Source organism: Strigops habroptila, chromosome 5 (genome assembly GCF_004027225.2).
Source record: "Strigops habroptila isolate Jane chromosome 5, bStrHab1.2.pri, whole genome shotgun sequence".
NCBI classification, from domain to species: domain Eukaryota; kingdom Metazoa; phylum Chordata; class Aves; order Psittaciformes; family Psittacidae; genus Strigops; species Strigops habroptila.
This window is the reverse complement of record NC_044281.2, coordinates 65,187,761-65,209,399: the sequence shown is the minus strand read 5'-3', so window position 1 is coordinate 65,209,399 and position 21,639 is coordinate 65,187,761. Positions and strand designations below refer to the sequence as shown.

The 21,639-nt window shown below is 39.5% G+C and overlaps 1 protein-coding gene across 1 annotated transcript; it reads left to right on the top strand.

Annotated features, from left to right (window-relative positions):
- Nucleotides 1–448: 448 nt before the first annotated feature.
- CEP55 (centrosomal protein 55) lies at nt 449–13,135 on the top strand. Its single transcript, XM_030488988.2, has 8 exons — nt 449–802; nt 2,382–2,666; nt 4,842–4,907; nt 5,789–5,930; nt 8,021–8,337; nt 9,945–10,016; nt 10,936–11,055; nt 12,619–13,135. Exons 1-8 carry the CDS (start codon nt 620–622, stop codon nt 12,823–12,825), a joined length of 1,392 nt encoding a protein of 463 aa, XP_030344848.1. The 5' UTR covers nt 449–619; the 3' UTR covers nt 12,826–13,135.
- The last annotated feature ends 8,504 nt before the right edge of the window (nt 13,136–21,639 follow it).

Below are 21,639 nucleotides of genomic sequence, written 5' to 3'. Positions count from 1 at the left end.
CCACCCGTTCTACAGCCGCCCATTAGCGATGAAATGGAAACCCGCCCAAAAGAACTGACTATGGCCCTCAGCGGGGAAGCAAACGCGGCCCCGGGCCGGGTGTCGCAGCTCCCGGGGCAGCCCTCGCCTGACGGCGGCCGCCCGCCAGCACGTGCGGGGGCACAGAGAACCGAGGCGCGGAGAAGAAAGGCCCATTCACTGGCCAGTCGCATCTCGCCCCTCCTCTCCGGAGCCCCGCGGAGCCCGGCCGCGCCAGGCAACCGGCGCGCAACGCCGAGCGGCTCATGCCCGGCCCCCTCCGGCCCTAGTCTTGGCGGATGCGTTCTTTAACCCAAGCCCTCTCTTTTTGACCCATCGGAGACGCCGTAGCTCTCGCTTCGGCTGTGCGGCGGTCCGGACGGAAATGACGGTAGTGGTAGCCGCGGGATTCAAACTCCCGGAAGCGGGGCCGGGCGGAGCGGCCGCCGCCGGGGGAAGGAAGCGCCGCTCCCCGCCCGCGGGCCCGTGCGTGCCTAACCCCGCGCTGGTGCTGCGTCCTGCCTCGCAGAGCGGGCTGCCGTCCCGTCCCGCACCGTACCGTACCATACCGCTGCGGTTGGGTTTTTATAGGTGCTCAAAGATGAACTCCAAGACCGCCAAGGATATAATTATTGGCAAGTGGGGCTTGAGGTCGGGTGGGTCCAGAGGTGAGGGTGAACTGGAGAAATGCAAGCAGGAGAACGCTGCCCTGAGGAAATCGATGGAGGAAATCGTTAAAGGGAAAAGCAGAATGACTGATCCGGAAAGGAGCATGCTCCTGGAGGTGAGGTGATGTTTGACTCGAAGTGCCTTCTCTGATGGTCGAATTGTATACGGTGCACATCAGTCTGAGTATGCCCGAATTTAAGCAAGATGCCAGTCTTTCATCTAAAGCTTAGTTTACTTTGATGTCAATACTGGTTTAGCTTGGTATTTTTCAATGATGACTGAACTAATAAAATTACAGTCATCTGACAAGGCTGTCAAATATAAAGGCTTGAGGCCAGAGATTCCAATTAGTCCGTTAAGGCCTGTCCTCGCATGTCCAGCTGTTCGGAACAGCTGGTCTCAGAGAATCATTTTGAGCACTTCCTACAAAGAACATTATGTTTGTGAACAGTTGCCTAGGACACATGCCAAAAGGTGCAAAGCATTTGGTTGAACTATGTTCTCTCTCAGCTATAGGCAAATAAAACTGTAATCAGTTCACCACATTCTTCCATTACAACCAAGGCACTGCAATTTCCATGCCTTTTTCTCCATTCGAGGTAAGCCTGTGGTTCTAGATAAAGAAGTTCAAGACTTAGTATGTGACCAAGTCACATACTGTGAGGTCTCCCAGAGGACTGGGAAACTTTAAATGAACTTTTTCAAAGGATGTGATTAATGGAGACTAGGCACACTAATATTTCTAGGCTACTTATTTTGACAATAAGGTATTTCATGTGTCTGTACTACAACATCACTAAAGAAGTGCTAACCCAAGTACCAGCTATGGCTAGAGAGATCATGTACTGCTGTGGCTAAATTCCTTGTGTGTTAGCATGCTGTGTCTGGCAAAGTCTGCTGCCTGCTCAGTGTTGGATACTTAATACTGGGTTGGTTTACAGGTGGAATATCATGGGCATGTTTAGATATACTAGGTACTATTTGGTGTCAGTATTTCAATTCTAGTGAGCACTGTGAGGTCTTCAACCACTCCCTGAAAATGAAATGCTATCATAACAGAAGCTTAGGTAGAGCCCCAGGGCATCTCAAATGCAGTGCTAATGCTGTGTAATAATTACCTGTGCTGGAGGCCTACTGAAAAGAGAGTGCCTGTTGAAAATGTCTGCTAAAGCACACTTTGAAACTGAAAGGCTGGATAATTTGGAAAACAGGATCCTTCTTCTGAATGCTTCATTATAACACTTTTGTAACTTCACTTACTGTCATTTAGTTTGAAAAAAGGCTCTGCTGCTTCTCAAAAGCTACTAGGTAAGCCAAACAATGCTAACATATCACCAACCTCTTCACTGGATGTGTTTGAGAGTTCTAGTACTGCTTGTGTTTTCAGGTTCATATACTTTAGTGATCTGTATTCATATGCAAAATTCGGTACCTACCAAGTCTGTGAAATTTGGTTCTTTGCATTCTGTCCTTGTATCATTTGCCTCAGACTGGTTTTACTATCACTTGAAATATTTCAGATGATCACTGTAGTATTGTCTGTTTTGAGTAAGAAGTAATATTCTCAGCTAATTAAAGGCTAAGAGAGAACCTTTCAAAGTGAATATCTTTTCAAACTGTTGTAAACTTGCTAATGCATTTGTTGCATAGACTGACACTCATTTGTGTCACTTTTTTTATTCTGTTTCATTTAGAAAATACTTTCCCTTGAAAAAGAAAAGGAAAAACACAACCATCTTCTTGGAGAGAAGGACAAAGAAATCCAAAACCTGAAAGACAGGCTTAAGTCCAAAAACAAGAATAGTGAAGTCTCCTTATTACAAAGTCGACTAGAGGAAAAAACAAAGGAAGCAGAAAGGCAAGATCAGTTAATTTGTTCTCTATCAGAAGAAATGAACCGGTTAACATGTAATTTAGCCACTGTTACTGCAAAATGTTCTGAGCTTGAAAGCAGAACTGGTACTTCTCAGGCATCCCAGGTAAGCACTGAAGAAACATTGGAACTTGTGCTCCCTAAGCACCAATATCTGTTATAAAATTTTGGGTGGATTTTTAATAAAGTTGTGTTGCAACTGCTGAAATATTCTTGAAGAGAGCTGCTATCCAGATTGAATGATAAATGAAGGTCAGGGAGCACAACTTCAGGCAATGCAGCTGGGGAGGGAATTCTCTAATGCTGTAGTGCGGTGTCCCTTTTCAAGCCCACATGCAAGCGGTGTGACTGGTGGTACCACATGTAATGATCCACTGTTGGTTAAGCAGATACTGTGCTCTTCTCAGATTTGTATGCTCAGTAATTAAACACACCGAGAAGGCAGCAGTAATAGGAACATGGGGCATTAATAAAGACAAGCTGATTTCCTCACCTAATTCAGCTCCAGTCATGAGAATATCTTTTTCCCTGCTCTTACGAATCCTCATTTGCTCCTTAGTTGTTAAAACTAGTTGTCTGTACTCTACGTGACATCACACATAGTAAATCAGTGTGACAGAAGACAAGTAAGGAGTTGCTTCTCTCATTTAAAGTGGTTAATAGGCACGATGCCAGGCACTTGGCAGCTTTTACAAGTGCTTTTAGTTTTCTACAGTTGTTTTTCCACTCCTGCTTGTCCTAATGTTCCACAGAAAATGTAGTGGTATCTTAGTAAGGTGCACAGGGAAGTCGGTACCTAAAAATAGGTGCCTGTAAGTCTTTTTCAGCTTTTGACCTGCAGATGGTGCTGGTTCTCTGTGCGCTGCATGGAAATTGAGTAATTTCTAGAAATTCAGCTTTAGCCAAATACATAGCAAAATATCTGAAAACTACTAATTTTCAATGATAATACCTATCTGTGTCACTTCTATTAATGCAGTATCTTGGAAAATACCACTTCAAACGCAACGTGGTTATTTTCAATTTCAAAAGTTGAACTTTGTTAGAGAATTTAAAATGTACGTTAATTGAAGAGATTTCCACAATAGTTTCGTCAACGAACTACCAAAATATCTTTTAGTTTAAAGCCAGAATTTTTCTTTTAATTTTTTAACTGTCTTCAACAGAGGACAGCAAAATGTGACCGATGTTTTGACTGGATGACTTGGAAAACTTGAAAGTCTAGCAATCCCGCTTGAAACTGCTAGGTGGCACTTAAGCAGCAGGGACACTCTGAAATCAAAACAACAGTTGTATGACACAATTTTGAGAAAGTTTTCACTGAGGCAGAATTTTGATTTTCATGGAAATAGGAAGCTAAGTAATTGTAGTGTCTCCCAATTCTATTTTGATTAGGAAGTGCTGACATTTAATAATTGCATTCAAAGTTCTCCTGTATTTTATTCAGTTCTAAACCTTGTTGTAAATTATGTTAAAAAAAATCACAGGAAAATTTTGGAAAAATGTAGCTTGGATTTAGGAAGTAATCTATTTTTTCTCTTCTTAAAGTCCCCTTATTTCTACACAATTTCAGAAAAGCTTTCTATCATGCAGTGAATGAACATGTCAGAGTATGAAAGCAGTATAACTGTTTAACTGCTCTCTAGCTTTAGATGGGTCTAAAGAACTCCGACTCATACGTTAAGCAATCTGCTGTGGATCAGTCTCAGAAAATCACTCAGTATGTCCTCGTGGTTCTAGACAGGCTTGCTTGGTTTCCCAGAGCTTTATAATCTTACTGTTATCCCAATGAAGTTGTCAAGGTCTCTAGCTTTCCCCAACAATCCAATGGGTCTGGCTTATTGTCAAACTGGTAACTGGTATGAGGATATGAAAATAGAACAAACACTTTTTATGTGTATTTAAATAATACCCTAACTATCTTCATTTTTCAGCTCTCCTCCACCCTTCAGGTCTTCTCAGATAGCAGTTCAGCAAAAAAAAAAAAAAACACATGACAGGCTTCTTAGTTTTAATGTAACTATGAGTTGCAGAGTTATGGAATAAATTAAATGTAAATCTTTGTCATGTATCTTGCAGGAGACTTTATTTTAAATCTATGAAATTACTTTCTCTATAGCTTGGATCCTTTTTAAAACAACCAGACAAACAAACCAAAAACCAAACTATGAAAATCTTGAAACTTCTGCTATTTGTGTGAGATTAATAATTATACAGGACTAGCTTTACTGTTTCAGCCATCCATTTTAAAGAACACTAATAAGTTGTTCTTTGACTGCAGGAAGCTGTAACAAATAGCACTGGATCATCAACTAATCTTCATGAAGTTGAAAAACAACTGAAAGATGTAAGTATTCCTGTACAACACCGCAAGTAAAAATCATCTGCATCAAGATGCATAAGAATGTCAATTGTCACCATATATGATTTTAGGTAGTATGGGACCTCAGAGGGAATGTTTCCCTCTAAAATACAATGTCTAAAATTATTTTGTACCAAGACTATTTAAAAAACCAACATCAACAACAACAAAAAAAAGGCAAACAGTAAAAAACCCACAGGAAAACAGAACAAAAAACAAACCCAAAAACCTTGTCCATCGCCCTCCCCCCAAAAAAGACAATGTTTCCACCACCTTTGAAAAACCTTGCTTGAAATATTCAAACAAAGTGGTTGCTGACAAAAGAGAAGCCCAAGGAACCTGGTCTGGCCTTGGAGCTGACTGGGGTAGCATGAGGTTGAATTAGAAACTTCCCATAGCCATTTCCAAACTGAACAATTCTGTGATCCAATCAGATGTAAAATTCATGTCCTTGTTCTTACAAGCTCAAAGTTGCAATGGTGCTCTTTTACTTTATTCCACTTTCGAGATATGTTATTTTGTATTTACTTTATGCTTGAGGATGAAAGGTTAATTCTTCATAATCTGGGCATAACTCATGACATCTTAATTTTTAAGTCATTTTCCCATTCCAAGAAGTAAGGCAGTCAGTATTTAATATTGCTGCAATTTTAACTTGTGCTCAGAAACCTGACTTATCTTTCCAAATGAAGATGCGCCGTAATTATTGTACAGAGAAGATTACTACGGTTTGCAGCAGAATTAACTAGCTTATCTTGGAACTGTGTAATATGTAGCTTTTTAACATTAAGAAATAAGACTAATACTTTTGAAATCTGATAAATGACCAGAGGCTTTTTCATTGTTCTTCTGTTCCTTTTCATGAGGCTCTTGAGAAAAACCAACAATGGCTACTGTATGACCAACAACGTGAAGCATATGTCAGGGGCCTGCTTGGAAGGATCTTTGAACTTGAACAGAAGCCAGAAATAGGTAGCCAACAACAATCTAAAGAAGTCAATTCTGAAGGTATTGACTTTTATTTTTTCCCCAGAAGTGACCCAAACCATAATTACCTATAGAATAAGTTTTCTGAAAACAAATTATAGCACAATAAAACAAAATCAAGACTTTCTTCTCAACATCTTTGTTTAATGGTAAAACTTGGCTAAGTAAAATTTCTTTGCTTCTTGTTATCTAGCTATGTTACTTGATCAACAGTATTTCATGTTCTTATCTACTTCAGAGATGTTTTTTAACAGCCTTGACACTCTATTAGCAACCTTTCTGTTTGTGGAAAGTGTCGAGGCAAATATATATGTATGTCTCCCATCCTTCAAAGTACACTTTCCACCTACATAATGGAGGCATTAAGGATTTATTAGCTAGGTGTGGATCAGGTTTTTTAAATTTACTTGTTTCAAAATAAATATTATAAAAATGACTCGAGACTGCCAGGTTCTTTACTCACCTGAACAGTTGTTACAGAGCATGAACACCCGTCATAGATTTTGGCAGGTGTCCAGAGCAGTGTTTCGCAATATGCATCTGGCCACCTCTTACCTCACTTCCGTGCTATGCAGCTCCTCAATAATGAGCACCCTCTCCATACCACACATTCAGATTAACTTTGTGCTTGACCAGCACATGGAATATTAACGTTGAACAAAAAAAACAGAAGGATTTGGTTTGCTTTTCTTATTAGCTAATTCTTAATTTTGTATATGCTGCAACTGACCTGCAAGGTGAATTCACTAAATAGAATTAGCATCATCTGGAGCAAGAGTATACCCACAGATACTTGCCACTTAGTAATTCAAGTGCAGTGGCTTGGTTTCTGTATTACTGCTTGAATCTTTATGGAAAGCAGTAAAATATCATAATCTTGTTTTGGTGCTGTTTAGAAATCCATGAACAGTATTTTAGAGAGAGGCAGACTGCAGTAGCTCACCAGGAAATGTAACTCAGAATTATTGCAAAGCTTTGTCATCAGAGCAGCCAGGGGACTAGAAGTAAAGGCATAAGAAAGTTCCTCTCTTCAAGCAGCTAGATAGTTGCAAAAATCCAAGTTTCTAAGAACTTAGCTGTACAAAGTGAGAGTAGATATGATAAGTTTTTCCTTGGAAAAACTCCATGTATATCTGAGGATCTTGCCACCCTATAAAGACATATTGCTAATAAGAAGGTAAGGCTTAGTTTGTAGTCGAGGGGAGGAAGAACAGTCAAGCAAGAAACTCTTCCTTGTGAATTACACTTTGAAAATGAGGGGAAGCCTTCAATAGGAAAAGTAACAAAGTCAAGAAATCTACAGTGCCAAAAATCAGCAAATCCTGAGAAAGTCTGCATTCCTTGCTCTGCTTCTAGTTGTATTTTGTATTACCACTGAATTTCTAGACTGCCTCTTGTTTGCTTTTTTTTTTTCCCCCTACTTACTAAACTTTTCTTGGGTCAATAGGCAGAATTTTTTCAAACTCGGGTGGAAGTAACAGTCACTAGCCACAAAGCAGGCTTTTTTAAATAAAAGAATCTATCCTAGTCCTTTCTATTTGCAATTTAGAAGTAAATGATGGCAAAGAATTTGAAGAAGATAGTCTGCAAAAGGTAATGGATTGTCTGGCTTTGGTCAACAGTGGTGAAGTACAGCCCATCAGATCCCCAGGGTATCTCTGGGGAGGGAGTAATGCCAGAACCTTGGTTAAGAAGCCTAAATCTGGAAGTGAGAATCTAGTGTCTTTGGACCTTGATTCCCATGCATGTGTGTTATGCATAAGGCTGTATAAGAACTATGTGTGGTACATGGAACTGTATAGTTAGGGCAGAGGATATATTGTTGCGATAAGGGTTAGTGAAGGAAGCTATAGCACAATACTATACACAAGCCAAGTTGCAGTTTCCCGGTAACTATATTGGGAAGCAGGCTTTACTGCGTTAGAAGTACCGAAAGCTGTTTTAGCTAAAGTTTGGTGCTAATCTGAGCTGTGTAATAGCCTAGAATGCTGATTTCTATCATTATGTCTTAAAATACTGTCAAGGATTTGGTGTTCTGATTTTAAGTGTGTTTTGGTTTGGTTTGGTTTTTTTCTCCACATTACTATCTGAATTATTTCTGACTTTTTAAGGTCAACTACAAGAAGAAAAGCAAAAATATTATGATCAGCTGTTACTAACTGCTAAGACTGATCTTGAGACTGAAAGATGCACTGTAACCCAGCTGAGATCTGAACTTAACAAATGCAAGAAGAAGTATGAAGAAACACAACGAGAAATAACAAGTTTAAATGCCTTATTGCAGTCACAACAGGCTGCTGCAACCAAGACTCTAGAAAATGAAAATAAAATGAAAGAAGAGAAAGTGCAGAGACTAAAACAAGAAAATGAAGTTATTAAAGGACAGGTCAGAGAAGAAAAGAAAAAGTCTGAAGATCTTCTATGCCAAGTAAGTGGATGCATTTGGAAGTTTAGGATACATTAGCAAAGAATCAAGAGAGCTGAAAAGTCATACTGAATCAGAATGGACCATCCCTCACTCTGGTGATTGTTCTTTATGTATTGCTAGACTTATGTCCTGGTTAAAACTGAATTCTTTCTTTAATATATTGGTTTGCATCAAAATCAAACTGTGAAGTTCCCTTGTTTAAACAACGAACTTACTTGTTCACTTATTTCCCTGGTCTTGTGAGACACGAGGGAGAAGCAAAAGAATAATTTATTCTAATCTAGTTCATCCTTAAGGTAAAGGAAAAGTAAAAGCAAAGATAAAAATTATCTGGCAAGGGCCAGATAAGGAAAGAAGGGGTGGAACTTAAGTTGTTACTGTCTTGAAAACAGCGATGGTAGAAACCACTGAGCAGAGTTCTGTAATTATAAAGCCTAAGAAGTGCCTGTCAGGCTGCTCAATACCTGTGGCTTATGCTGTTGCCAGATCTGTTCTGCTGCTTTTGCATCAGATTTTAATTGTTCCCAGAGAGTACAGTGATGACTTCAGTTAAATAGTTTTGTTAAGTTCTTGATCCTTCCTTCGTTCCTTCTCTTTTTGTGCTCAATGACTTTAACATCTCTGGCTGATCAGAAGTGGGAGAAGACATGTATGTGCTATATGTTTGTATTTAAAAATATTTGGTGCTTCCCTCCTTTTGTTTGGAATACTCATGAGGACTTTGCCGCTTCCCCTACGTGGAGAGTTACAGTGGCACAGTGGTGTCTGGTGTCTTGGAATATTCCTATCAGCATGGTGATACTAACAAAAAAAAATAGAAAATATATATATCTATTGTTTCTTCTTCCAGACACAGAATCATGACCACACACCTGCTGAAGAGAAACGGGAAAGTCCTCCTAGAAGGACTGTCCTCAGGGCATCCAAATGAGATAAACTTGCTACTTGGAGAAGTTTGGGGTCAATAACAAAGCAATGTAGAGCTGAAATTTTAAATATGAGAATAAAGTTCACCGGTTTTAGCCTACTTTGGTGCCTGGAACAACAGTTTAGGTCTCAAAACACAGGCTGGTTCTCTCTGGTTAATAATGATTAAAAGGGGGTTGGGTTTTTTGGGGGTGGTGTTTGTTGTTTTTTGGGTTTTTTTTAGCTGAACAACAGCATTCACTATAAAAGTTGATGCATGCTGTTAATAGAGGATATTTTATTGTATACATTTACACAATCTTTTATAGTGTAGTACTTCCTGTGTCTTAAACTACTTGTCTTCTATTGAAAAAAAAAATAAATGCATTGCTTGGTTTTTGTTAACATCATGGCGTGTTAGTGCAAACATAGTTTTGTGTGCACATTTTTGCCTGCATCCTGGCAATTGCCTAAGAAAGTTCAGGTTTTTGTTTCCTCAATGGAATAATGTTTCCCTGTGAAAACCCCAGGGAAGTAGAGACATTTGAATTTGGTTTGGCTGTTGCATAACAGGCATACATTTTCTGTTGGTGTTGAAATATAAAAGTTTACTTTTACCCCATTTTAGATTCATTATTTGTTAAGCTTATTAACTGTTGTATATGGAAGTTTTTTGTTACAGATGTTTTTCTTCCTTGTAGGTGCAACTTCTTCGTAAATTATTGCTCAAACAGCAGGAGGAACATGCTAGGATAGCTTTGTTGGAACAACAGGTATCCAATTACTAAGATGCTGATACTTGATTTGTATTATACACAAGGGCTTTCTAGACTAACTTCAAATCTAAGAATGATTAATGTACTAAATGAAGTAGTACTCACAGTTGAGTATTCATGTCTAGTAATCTCTTGATGCTTCTAAAAATTGACACATGTCAAGACGAAGACCTTCTACAGGACAGAGTCTTGGGTGACATGGTTTAGTGTGTGGTGTCCCTGCCCACAGCAGAGGGGTTGGAACTAGATTATCTTAAGGTCCTTTCTGACCCTGACTATTCTATGATTCTATGTTTTCTCCACAATCACTTGTTCAACTGTACAGCCTCAGATTAGGTATGGGAAACATGCTAAAACCAATCAGCTCATTGAAGTTTTGTAATATACTCTTATAAAGTTATACAAATAATTGCATTGCCATGTTTTCCATCTTCTCTATTTTTTTTCCAAGTTCATTGTTACATCTAAGTGATGTTATTGGGGGGAGGGAGAAAGTTACGTTTATTTGCTAAGCTTGGGTATACAGTATTACCCATAGTTCCTGTCCAAATTATCTTGATACAAGAAAGATCCTGGAGTAGAAACTGTCATTTTTAATGAGAACTTACACTATATGCTTTACTTTTCTGTAAAATGCTCAGCTTAAAATTGCAGGATAGCTTGAAGTGTGTTCCAACCAAAATAACTTCAAATTCCACCTCTACTAAGGGAGAAGATTTTCATAATTGGGCATATATGAATTTCACTGTAGTGAAAGCAACAAGGGACTTATTTATTTTCTTTTTAAAAAAAATTACATTTTAAAATATGATTACACACTAAAACTTACTTTAAATACATATAGGGGACACCCCCTCCCCCAGTTCTTAATAATTGTGACCTTAATTCTTTCACTCTGGGGCATTGCCCAATCCAGATATGCACCACAGACTTTGAGAGTAAAAAGCTTGATCAGCAGAACTTGCAGCATCAGTTAAACGAAGTCCTTAAGGAACTGCGCGAGGCAAAGGAGCAAATAGCCCGTCTGGAACCTCTGGTATGTACTGAATAGCTTGCAGTTGAATGTAGTCAGGGATTTTGCATGAATGTGCATCTTTTCACTTGGGGATCTTATTTCAAGTGTAGTAAGTTTTCTGTTCGTGTCATCAGACATAGCCTGTAGGTCCTTACATCCTTTAGGTATGTGTTCCCAAGGTGCAGAGCCCTGTGCCAGCTATCTAGGCATCGTTTTTCTCTACAGCATGCATGGAGAACTAGTACAGCACATCCAGAACGGTCAGTTCCTGAGCAGGGAAAGTAATTGTATTTTGTATCGCAATGTGTTATCTGGTTTTGTCTGTTGTACAACGACAAAGCTGCATTATGCCTCTATTCAGTCTTGCTGCTGGTGAATAGGGCACAATCCTGAAACATAGAAGTTGAATTCCTCCACCACCACCACCTGATGCAGGATGGGTGGGTCATTAAAACCGGGGGTTTTCATGACAAAAAGACAAGCTCCCTACTACAATGAATAAAGACATTTGTTGTATTGTGAGGACTGTGGTTTGTTTGCTGCTTAATATGTAAGCCCAAAGAAAGCCACCTAGACTTGAACCCTAAACTTAATGGACAAATTTATAGGAAAAGATTAAGTATTAAGCAAGCCATTGATCTGTTTTGCTCTGCTGTATCCAGGATTGCTTAACCTTTAAGATTAGGTGATAGCTGAATAGGATTGTCAAAACTGCATTCTAGATTTAAATGAGCTTCAGAATGGAATCTGGGTCCCTCATTAGATCACGTCTGGGGCCACTGTGATTTTTACAAAGGAGATAAATGCAAAAGCTCCTAACGTGGCAGACGAGGATTCTTCTGCAACTCTGCCAGACTGCTCACCCTTTTAGTTGTAGGCAACTTAGAAGTATTTTCTCAAAAGAGGAAGGGAATGGAATGAATCCTCAGATTCTGATGTTCTTCGCTCACTTCACAACACTGCAACATGTGTTGCCCCTGGGAGAGCCCCACTTGCTAAGATTGCAGTTACTGCTGCAGCTGCCTGCGGAGACCACTGGAAAACTTCTGTCTGCTGGGAGTAGAGCAGAAGTTTGGGCAGAGCAGGGAAGTTATATGTTTTGAGTTCCTCTGTGCTAAGAAGCTGGAGGAGCAGCTGCCAAATGGACAGCTAGGTGCCTTTTGCAGTTAGAGACAGACTTCATGACAAAAATTTCACGCATGAGATCAGAAGGAGAATTGAAATTACAGCAGAGTTTTGGGGAAGGTAATTAGTCAGTATCCTATGTAGAGGGGACTGAGGCATCATTTTATTAAGAGAAGTGTGTGAGCAGTTAGGAAAATGGCTGGGGAAGGATTCCCCGTCAGACATTGTGGGAAAACCTGTCTTAAATAGTCCGCAGAAAAGCTAGCTGCAATCTAATCTAAATGTGTTAGAATTGTACAACAGGCCCTCTGTTGTTAGCACGAGTAGTGTAGCTGCATTTAGCCATCTTTAAAATTCTACCCTTAGCACTGTAACACACACAATGCTTGTGTGCCATCAAACCTTAATATCTGGTCAGCGCATGCATGCCCCAACCTTGCACTAAATCTTCTTTTCCAGAAACTCCAGGAATCTGGACGTATGGAACTGCAAGAAGACTTGCAAGTTGTGTTTGAAGAGAAGCTGATTGCATATGACAGAAGTCCTTCCCCAAAACATTCCAACCTTCTTGATGAAAGTTTTCTAGAGTGTCCCAGATGTAAAATGCAGTATCCAACAAGTCAGCATAGAGAATTATTAGCACATATTGACTTCTGTACAGCTTGAGCTCCAAATGGACTTAATACATTTGCTTTATACACAGTCGATGTGCTCTTCTACAAAGGCAAAAGATCTTTTTAAAGCTTTTTTTTTTTCCTAAGGTTGTATAAAGGACTACTAGTTTTATAACACGGTTCCACAAAAACATCATAGTAATTTATTTTGCCTCACATATTTTACCTGATGTTTTTGCAAAAAAACAGCTACTGCATTTTTGGTTGCTAATGGAAGTATTTTTAGAATGAAGAATATCTTCAAATAGCAAACTATTGACTTATGTTTTTTTGCACTATTAAAAATGGGAGCAGTAAAAGCACACCTATTGTGTCAGACTTTATTTTAATGTTTGGCATATCCAGTTCTTGGCTGGTGAATCCTGATGATTGTGCTTGTTCCTTAACTGACAGTAATAGCTGCAGAAGATTTTTGGCCCTCATAGGTGAACTATATATATTTATATATACAGGGGGTGTGTGCATGTATGTAGTGTACATATTATGTATAATTATATATGTATCATACATGTGTAATGTATCACCATCTTGATATATTAAAACTCCAGAGGGTCATGTTAGATCTTTGCTGCTTAAGCTTCATGTTGAAAACATCAATCACAAGTAGCTTATTTTCCTGAACTATGATCAGAGGTGACTTAGAGCTCATATAAAAATGCTGACCAAGGTTTAAGTTCTTTTCAAAAAATAAAACTTCATTGGGAAAACAAAATTCCTAGCAAATAAATACAGACTTTCTCGGTACTGGAAAAAGCTTGTATTTCAAACAATGGCAGAGACCGCTTTTGAAGTTTGTATATAGAATTATGCTGAAGTAAACTTGTTTGCACTTCTATATTTTAGAGGCTAAAGTTGGGAAATGTCAGTTATTCAATCTGTTACATTTGACAAATATCCTAGTTCAAAAGGGCAGTTTTTAATAGATTGCTCTAGTGGATTTGAAGTGTTGCTGTATTTTGGTATTAATACAGAAAACAAGTCAGCAATAAATTCTTGCAATAAATTAAAACTGGCAAAAAAAATCCTTTATGGATTTGCAATCACAGTCTTGTTTTCCTTTGGCACCTATTGTAAACCTGGATCTGTTGCAAGCAGTTTGCTGCTTGCATCCGTACTTAAGTAAGTCCAACAAGCAGTTCCTTCCACAAAAATTAAAGTGAGAAAATTTTGCAAAGATAGATACACTAGTTAAGAGAAATTTGCTTCTTTTACACTTTTTTATGGTTTGCTGAGGACTGAAATTCCCCAGGTCTCTTTCTCTGCCATACTGATTGTGATGGCTAGCTAGTATCAGCTTTCTCCATCACATTTGGCTGCAAAGCTGTATGCCTTTACCCCATAATGTTCACCCTAATCTCTGATGGTTAAACCTTATTCTTAAGTATGATGGTGTCTTCCAAGTTGTTTTCAGTAACTATTATAATATCAAGTGATGTTGTTGTCAATTAAAACTAGTGTTCATGAGAGAGAAAGAAAATGTTAAAAGCTCTTATCTTTATATCTGAAATTTATTTGCCAAATCTATTAGTCACTATCTATCCACTTTTCAATTTCACTGACCATGTCTCAGGCTAGTCTTGTGTTTGACATTTGTGCTCAACTGTAGCTACAGCTTTTCGACCAAAGATACGATGAACTAATGAGTAAAAAAGAAATTAAGCTTCAGAATCTCAAGGTTTTGCCATGAAGAAAACTGTCTTAATTTCATGTCTTTCTTTTTAATTAATAATTTTTTAAATTCAGGATAATGACTGTGCGTTTTATTGCAGCCTAATGTTTTTAATCTCTAATTAAACTACTTTTGGAAGTTCAAGTTAGTTGTCTTTTAACAATACATTAGTCCGCTGGTATTCTATTCCCAGTTGCATACTCGGCATAGTTTCTGCAAAAAGAAATTCTGATCTTTTGTGTATTATAGATGAAATAAGTTTGCCTGCTACAGGCCAGCAGTCTTCAGTAGTTCTGTGGCTTTCTTAAATTAGCAGAAACCACTTTTTCATTAGAAGCAGGTACTGTAGAGGGAGAATCATTAAACTGATGATGTGATAGGCTTTAAAAAGTTTTGGTCATTTCAGCACCTTACTGGCTAAAGAATAGACCTAAGCACAAAAAACCCCTTGCTGATAAATTTATACATGGCATCAGGGTAGTATATGTTGAAAATTACCAATATGACATTCTAGTGCACCAGAACTATTTTGAAGGCAGTACCACAAACTGTATTGTTGTCACATGTGACTAAAAGCAACTATAAAACTCCATAAAGCATGCAGATGGTTTCACTGTTTTTTCTCTAAGACTGGAAATTATTTTTTATCCTGAAAGTAAATGAACAAGAAAAAGGTCTAAAGGTCTGCTGCTCCTCTCTCTAGGTATATGTAGGACAGAAAGGTTTGTGCCTAATGAGCTCATCTAATGCTAGGATTTAGCTGCAAGTTTAGTTCTTTACGAGGCAGGAGGTAATTTTTAAAAAGCTGTTATTTCAAGCAGTTTGTGTTTATAGTTTCAGCAGTCTTTTTCTGAGTTATGAACGTTTCAAGTAATTGAATCTCAGCCTGGCAGAAATTCTGTGAAATCTGCATCATTTGAAGATGTTGGGCTAGGGAAGCTTCTGGATTAATGCAAGTGTTCACCAGTGCCAGCATATTTATAAATGCTGGCTGTCACGTACTGTGTTCTTTGTAAACAGCAAGTGAGTGAAATGGGTTTGATGCTATGGGTGTGGTTGGAAAGACAGCTTAACTCTGCATAACAACTGACTTTTTACACAAGGAGAGCTGCTTGTGGAATAACAACTGAATTATGGCTCTTCTTTTCCTTCCATCAAATGGATCAGCTTCTAATTGTTTGCTTGCTTGTGCAGTTTTCTCTTTTCCTCTTGGTTTCGATAACCATCTTTCATGCAGTTATTTACCATGTGCCAATAACCATACTACAGATGTTTAGGCAAATTATACAATAAACCACTTACGTTTAGCTGTGCAGCTAAAGTGGCAGGGAGGTGTCATGCCTGTTGTGCAGTAAAAGAATCACACTGAACAGCACAAATATTTAGAGACAATGGGATGTCACTGTTTACCTGGCAGAGAACACTAATGTAAATGGTGTGGTGTCTTCAAGAAAACTAGGGGGAATATTGGTCTTGTGGGATCTCCAAAGCAGAGAGAGGGGGAAGTTTACAAGCAATGAAAACATAGCAGTAGAGGAGCTCTGGGCACTTCCACATTAATCTGGCGGTCAACCTGTCTATTAGTTTCCATATCTCATAATCTGAACTGTTAATATTACAGTAACAGTAATCTTAACTGTTACTGTTAAGATTACAGTAACAGCTGTAGCTATGGTTTTACCTTAAAAATGATAAGCAGTTATCTCTATCACACAAGAAAGATACGGTATATAGAGTAATACAAGCTACATTATGTACAGTGGGACTATGCAACTCGGAATACTACTTACAGCATTTCTAAATCTTTTCCTTTCTCTAAAATGTGACAGAATTAGGTACCCTGCAGTAAGGGAAGGTCCTGCTCAAAGTCTCTCTGGGTCTTAAAAACATGGCCATGGTGTCAGTATAGGGGTCTGGTTGGGTTATCGTCAAGGCAGCCAGCCGCAGCAAGGCAGTTGCGTATCTCCCAGGGAAGGGCAGTGCAGGATTGTGTTGGCACACTGAGCGATTGTGTCGGAGAATTCTGCATCATAGGTAGGATTTTAAAATGTGGGTAAGGAAATAAAAGTTTTACAACATGATGAATGGACTCACATGTTTTACATGTAAGCTTTCATTTCTAGTCAATACAGATGAGACAGCTGGAACACTGTATCCAGTTTTGAGTATTATACTTCAAGAGTGACTCAGACTAATGTGAATGTAATAGAAGTCTTCCAGGTTTCTGAAAAAATTCATGAAGGAATCAGGGTTATGCAGTTTAGAAAAGACCATGAAGAAAAATGACGAAATTTCATACAGAGGGAAGAAGTAGTCTTCCTATGTTCAGTGAGAAGAGTAACAGTCTCAAAATTGCAGCAGGAGAAATTTTGACATAAGGAAAATATTTCTGGTGGTTAGACTAGAGCAGTGAAACACATCACTTACAGAGGCTGCAAAATCACCACCACTGGAGATTTACAGAGCACTTATGGTAACTACCTAAACCATTCCTGGCAGGTGAGGCTGCCTTGAGTCAGGTACATCAGCCAGATGATTGCTCACGGTCCCTCAAGCCCTATTTTTAATGACACTTATAGACCCTCAAACAACACACTGAAGGATTTAAATCATAAAAAAAAAAAGCAGGTAACAGTGGTTACTCTGCACTGACTCTTCATGTTATTTCGCTCCATGCAAAATTAGCAGCTACTGCACCAGAAGTCAACACAACAGTTTTACTGCACCTTGTTTCTCAACTGGAATATTGCTGGCATTTCTATGTATAAACCGTCATGGAAAACAAGATAAATGACACAAGTGCAACTTAATTCCCTAGTGTTGGGAAGTGCCTCGTTCCCACACTGTTTTAATGGACAGTGCCATGCTGTCCAGTTCTTTGGCATCTGGGGAGTTTGGGCTGCCCTCCATAGGGTGCTCCAGGATGAGGATTTGGGAAGCCAGAGTATTGAGTAGGACCTACCCAAGCCAGCCAGTGAGAAACATGGCTCCTCAAGGAAGGCGAGGTGCACAAAAGGAGGTGCTGTTGAGGATTCAAAGATGCAAATTCTCTTCTAGCATCAAATCAGTCCCTTCTTGCAAAAAAGGCAGACTTCAAAGAGGACACACATCCATGAAGTGGGATCTCCCTTTACACACAGTCCCCTTTCAGACCTGGAACAGAGCTCCCCACCAGGAGTCAAGGATTCATTTTGCTGTCTCTCTGACCAACCAAAAGTATTTCATACTGAATTACTAGCTTCAAAAAGAGAGAGCAAGATGAGGTGCCTCAGAATATACTGTAAGAAACAAGCCTGGTACCTTATCAGAGTGATATCCAGTTGCCTTCTCGACAGAAGTGCAACCAGGTTTAATTTCCCTGATCAACTCAAAACTGGTGAATGAGCACACTGCCTCAGCAAAAGCATGGGTTTATCAATGTAACAACAGTGATCAGGTCAGTATTATCTCATTCAACTAGACAGAAAACTATACAGCCTAAGTTAGGCATCCATACTTTCTGGATATGGTTTACAAGAAGCTCTAAGTCATTTCTCATCAATCAATCATCTCAAACAGCCACTGATAATGACAAAAATGAACAGTATGGGGAATCACATCATTCAACATATTACGTTTGGTAAATCAGGAGGGTTTACAGCAGAATTTAAAGCACTGTCTGTTCATTCTCTCACTGGTGTTGCAAGAATGGTTGTTCTGTTTCTCCAGCCCTCAGTTAATGCTAGCTGAGCACAAGCCTTGCCTTCCAGTATGCACAGATTCCCTTGCAGCAGACAGGCACTCTGTAGGCCTTATTTCAGAAATGCCTGACTTTTAAAAGTAAAGCTTTTATCCCAATTCTGACCTGAAGAACCCCTGTTGCTCCCAACGAGTTACTCTTCTAAAATGAAACAAGGGAAAGCAAGCAAGACAATTCTCCTTCAACCTCATGAGTAAGAGCTTTCTCTAATCACTGGGTTTTTGAACATGAGGGAAAACAATGACATCTGTGACCTCTGCACTGAGCACAGCCCAGCAGACCAATGTGTTCAGGGAACGTCACAGTACGTCTCATGAGCAAGAGAGGCTGGTGACAAGTTTTGTTTGTAAATCCTTCAGAGGCACACCATAGTATTTGATTTGATGGCTCACATCAAAGCTCATCAGCAGGAATCTAAGTAACTTTTTGCACACCTGAAGGTTAATAAAGGTTTAAATGGCACTTAAATATCAGGCTATAATTCTCCATGTAAATCTCGCTCAGGGTCTCAGTTCTTTGGTGAGAGTGTTCTACCAGATCCTGCATGTCCAAATGAACCATTGTCAAACCCTATATTCACTGATAAACTTCCTAAATCCATGGGCTAGGTGTGAAAGTGTACTACAGTGTCTAAAACTGCGAAGAAACAACCCCACTTAGAACAGTCTAGCTGGAGCTGAGTCACCCTGGTGAGGCTTGGTTATCGTGCAGCATAACGGAGATCATGCCCTTCCAGGGGAGTTCTCTGTTAGATGGATTATGTGCTTACATTTGCACTTGGTTCAGAAAGAAATCCCTCCCTTACTGCAAGTCATAAGGAAATTGTTCAGTGTTGCTGTTGGCAAAACTTCTGGTGGTCTTGACAACAAAAAGCTGACCCAGCTAGTATTAGGAAGCACATCTACTGAGAGTATTATCAGCAGCTCTGCTCCTGACTGAGGCACTGGTCAGTAATGCTGCTGTTACAGCTAGAAACTACAGCACCCCTGGCACATAACCCAGGAAGCAATGCCAGCTTCTGATGGATACTGGCCACAGGAAAATGAGACTCCCCAGAAGAAACAGGGATTAGCTCTTGATGTAATCACACAGATCCATAGAAGCATCTGGTATTTTCAGTGCACACTGGAGAGGGCAAGCTTGCTACGATATGAAGACAAACACATGCATTTATATTTGCGCTGTGAGTTTAAAATTGTCCCTTAGGCATTGATGCAAATGCTTCAGCTCACTGATATGAAAGTATACAGCGGGTGAGCAGTTAGAACACTTCCTAAAAAGCAAACTAAAACAGATTTGCATTTGAAACAAACCTTAAAATAGCCTAACTTCTAAGCACAGAATTAACAGTGTCCAGAAGCAGAAGAGCTGCAATATGGTATGCAAAAGCAAAAGTGAAAAGAGAAAGCTAACCCTGCTTGCCACTTATGCTAAAACCCTTAAATAGACATAGCTTGAGTCACCTACAAGTTTGGAATCTCTTTTGTGAAGACAAAGAGTCAACATTTCTAATGCAATGAATTTAAATCACTTAGCAAACATTAAATACGCAATACATCTGTTACAGAAGTCAGTACTATTTAATCATTGTGATACAGGTGCATCAAAACAGACCCAAAGACTTCAGCACCAATCTACACGCAAGAGGATGTATAAATAAGGTAAAAACCTTGCCTAGGTCATGTCCAAAGGGAACCAGAATCCCCATCTCCCAGAATCACCTAGCCCAAGAGGTTCCTCTCTCTGGGAATATTTCTTATGCTCAAGAAATAAATAAGCTGAACTATCCCCACCTAAAGTGCCAGTTCATGGTTGTCAGGGCACAATCTGAAAAAAAGAGTTTGACTTATGGTATCGGGTAACACATCCCTCGTCCACCATAGACAAGGCAAAGACTCAGGTTTTCATTCAGGATGAAACAAAACAGGAAACAGGATTTTTGCCTGCTAGACTAGCTAACCAGCTCCACAGAGGTCCCTGCAACTTCCATTTAACCTAGAATAATGAAACCTGAGTTGACTCCGTGTTTCGCCACTTCTGAGCACAAAAGAGCACATAGGTTGAAAAAATTATACAGGTAGGTTGAAAAAAATATACAGGTTAAGCAATCATAACAGGTTTCCAAGCATTCCGTTAATCACTTCCTTGTCATAAGCACACATGGAGTATATACTGCACACAGCATCTACCTATTACTGTAATGCCAGAGTAGCTCTGTTGAGGTTATGGTTCCTCCCTTCCTCAGATTTCACGTTGTGATGGTTGCTACAATTGTAGTTACCCAACAGCAAATACAGCTTTTGTACTTCATGGGAGGGAAAACAAAACTATTTTTTTTAGATAATGGATCCATTAGACCCATGAGTAATCAGACAGGTTTTGTTCCTGCAAGGAGCTCCCATTCATTTCATAAACCCCCTTGGAAACATGCATGTTTCTTCACACTTCTGCTGTCCCAGGCACAGGATTTTGCACACAGGTCAATGTGAAGCTCACTCACTAATAGCAGACTAAAAGAAGCATTTTGCTTTGGTTCTCTTGAGCCAACAATGGGCTTATGCCAAGTGAGGTTCTCATGCACACCTAAGGACCAAAGCTAAAGATGATCCTTTCTGAAGAAGATCAAGGGTCTATGCAGATACTTCCACACATCGTCTCCTTTTCAAACCTGCTCCTCTATGCCATTCCTTTCTTCCCCGCTTGAAAATACCCTCATTGCTTCAATAATGCTGCTTTGGATGTTCCTCTCCCTGTTTTCCTTCCCCTGTTCTGTTCTAATTTCATTTTCCACTAATGCCAAAGGGGATAAAGATTTCGTTCACAACACAATTTGCATTTATCTGTGCTACCATTTCCAGCTGCCCCCCACCCAAGCCCATCTGTTAATGCCTTCCAAATTTTCACACAGGTACATCTAGACTTCTGACGTGGCTCTTTCCCAGCCTCTGTTCAGAGCTGACCACATCACTGCTACTGCCAGCTGTCCAGGACTTCGCGGCTACTTTGTCAGCTTGCATAAAGACCTAGACGTGTGAGATTGTGGCAATTGGAAAAGTATTTTACTGTATTTCAGGATTCACTAATCATTTCACAGGATCAGTCCATAGCAGAGCCAACATGAATTGTGACTACATATGTCAAGCTTTGGTCATAAATACGGATAATGATCCTCAGTAGTTCTACTAAATTTGCTGAAACTTTTGCCATATGGGTGCAGATTTTTTTCTCCCAGCAAATTATGTAGAAGAAAATCTGGTTTTTGAGACACTTGCCAGTCACTTGTGTTGCTGGCTGCCAAAATAATCTTTGCAAGTTTTCTTATTGTCTTCCTTTGAGTCCATAGTTCATAGCAGCCACCCACTTAACAGCAAATCTGCCCACAATTCATATGGTCATCA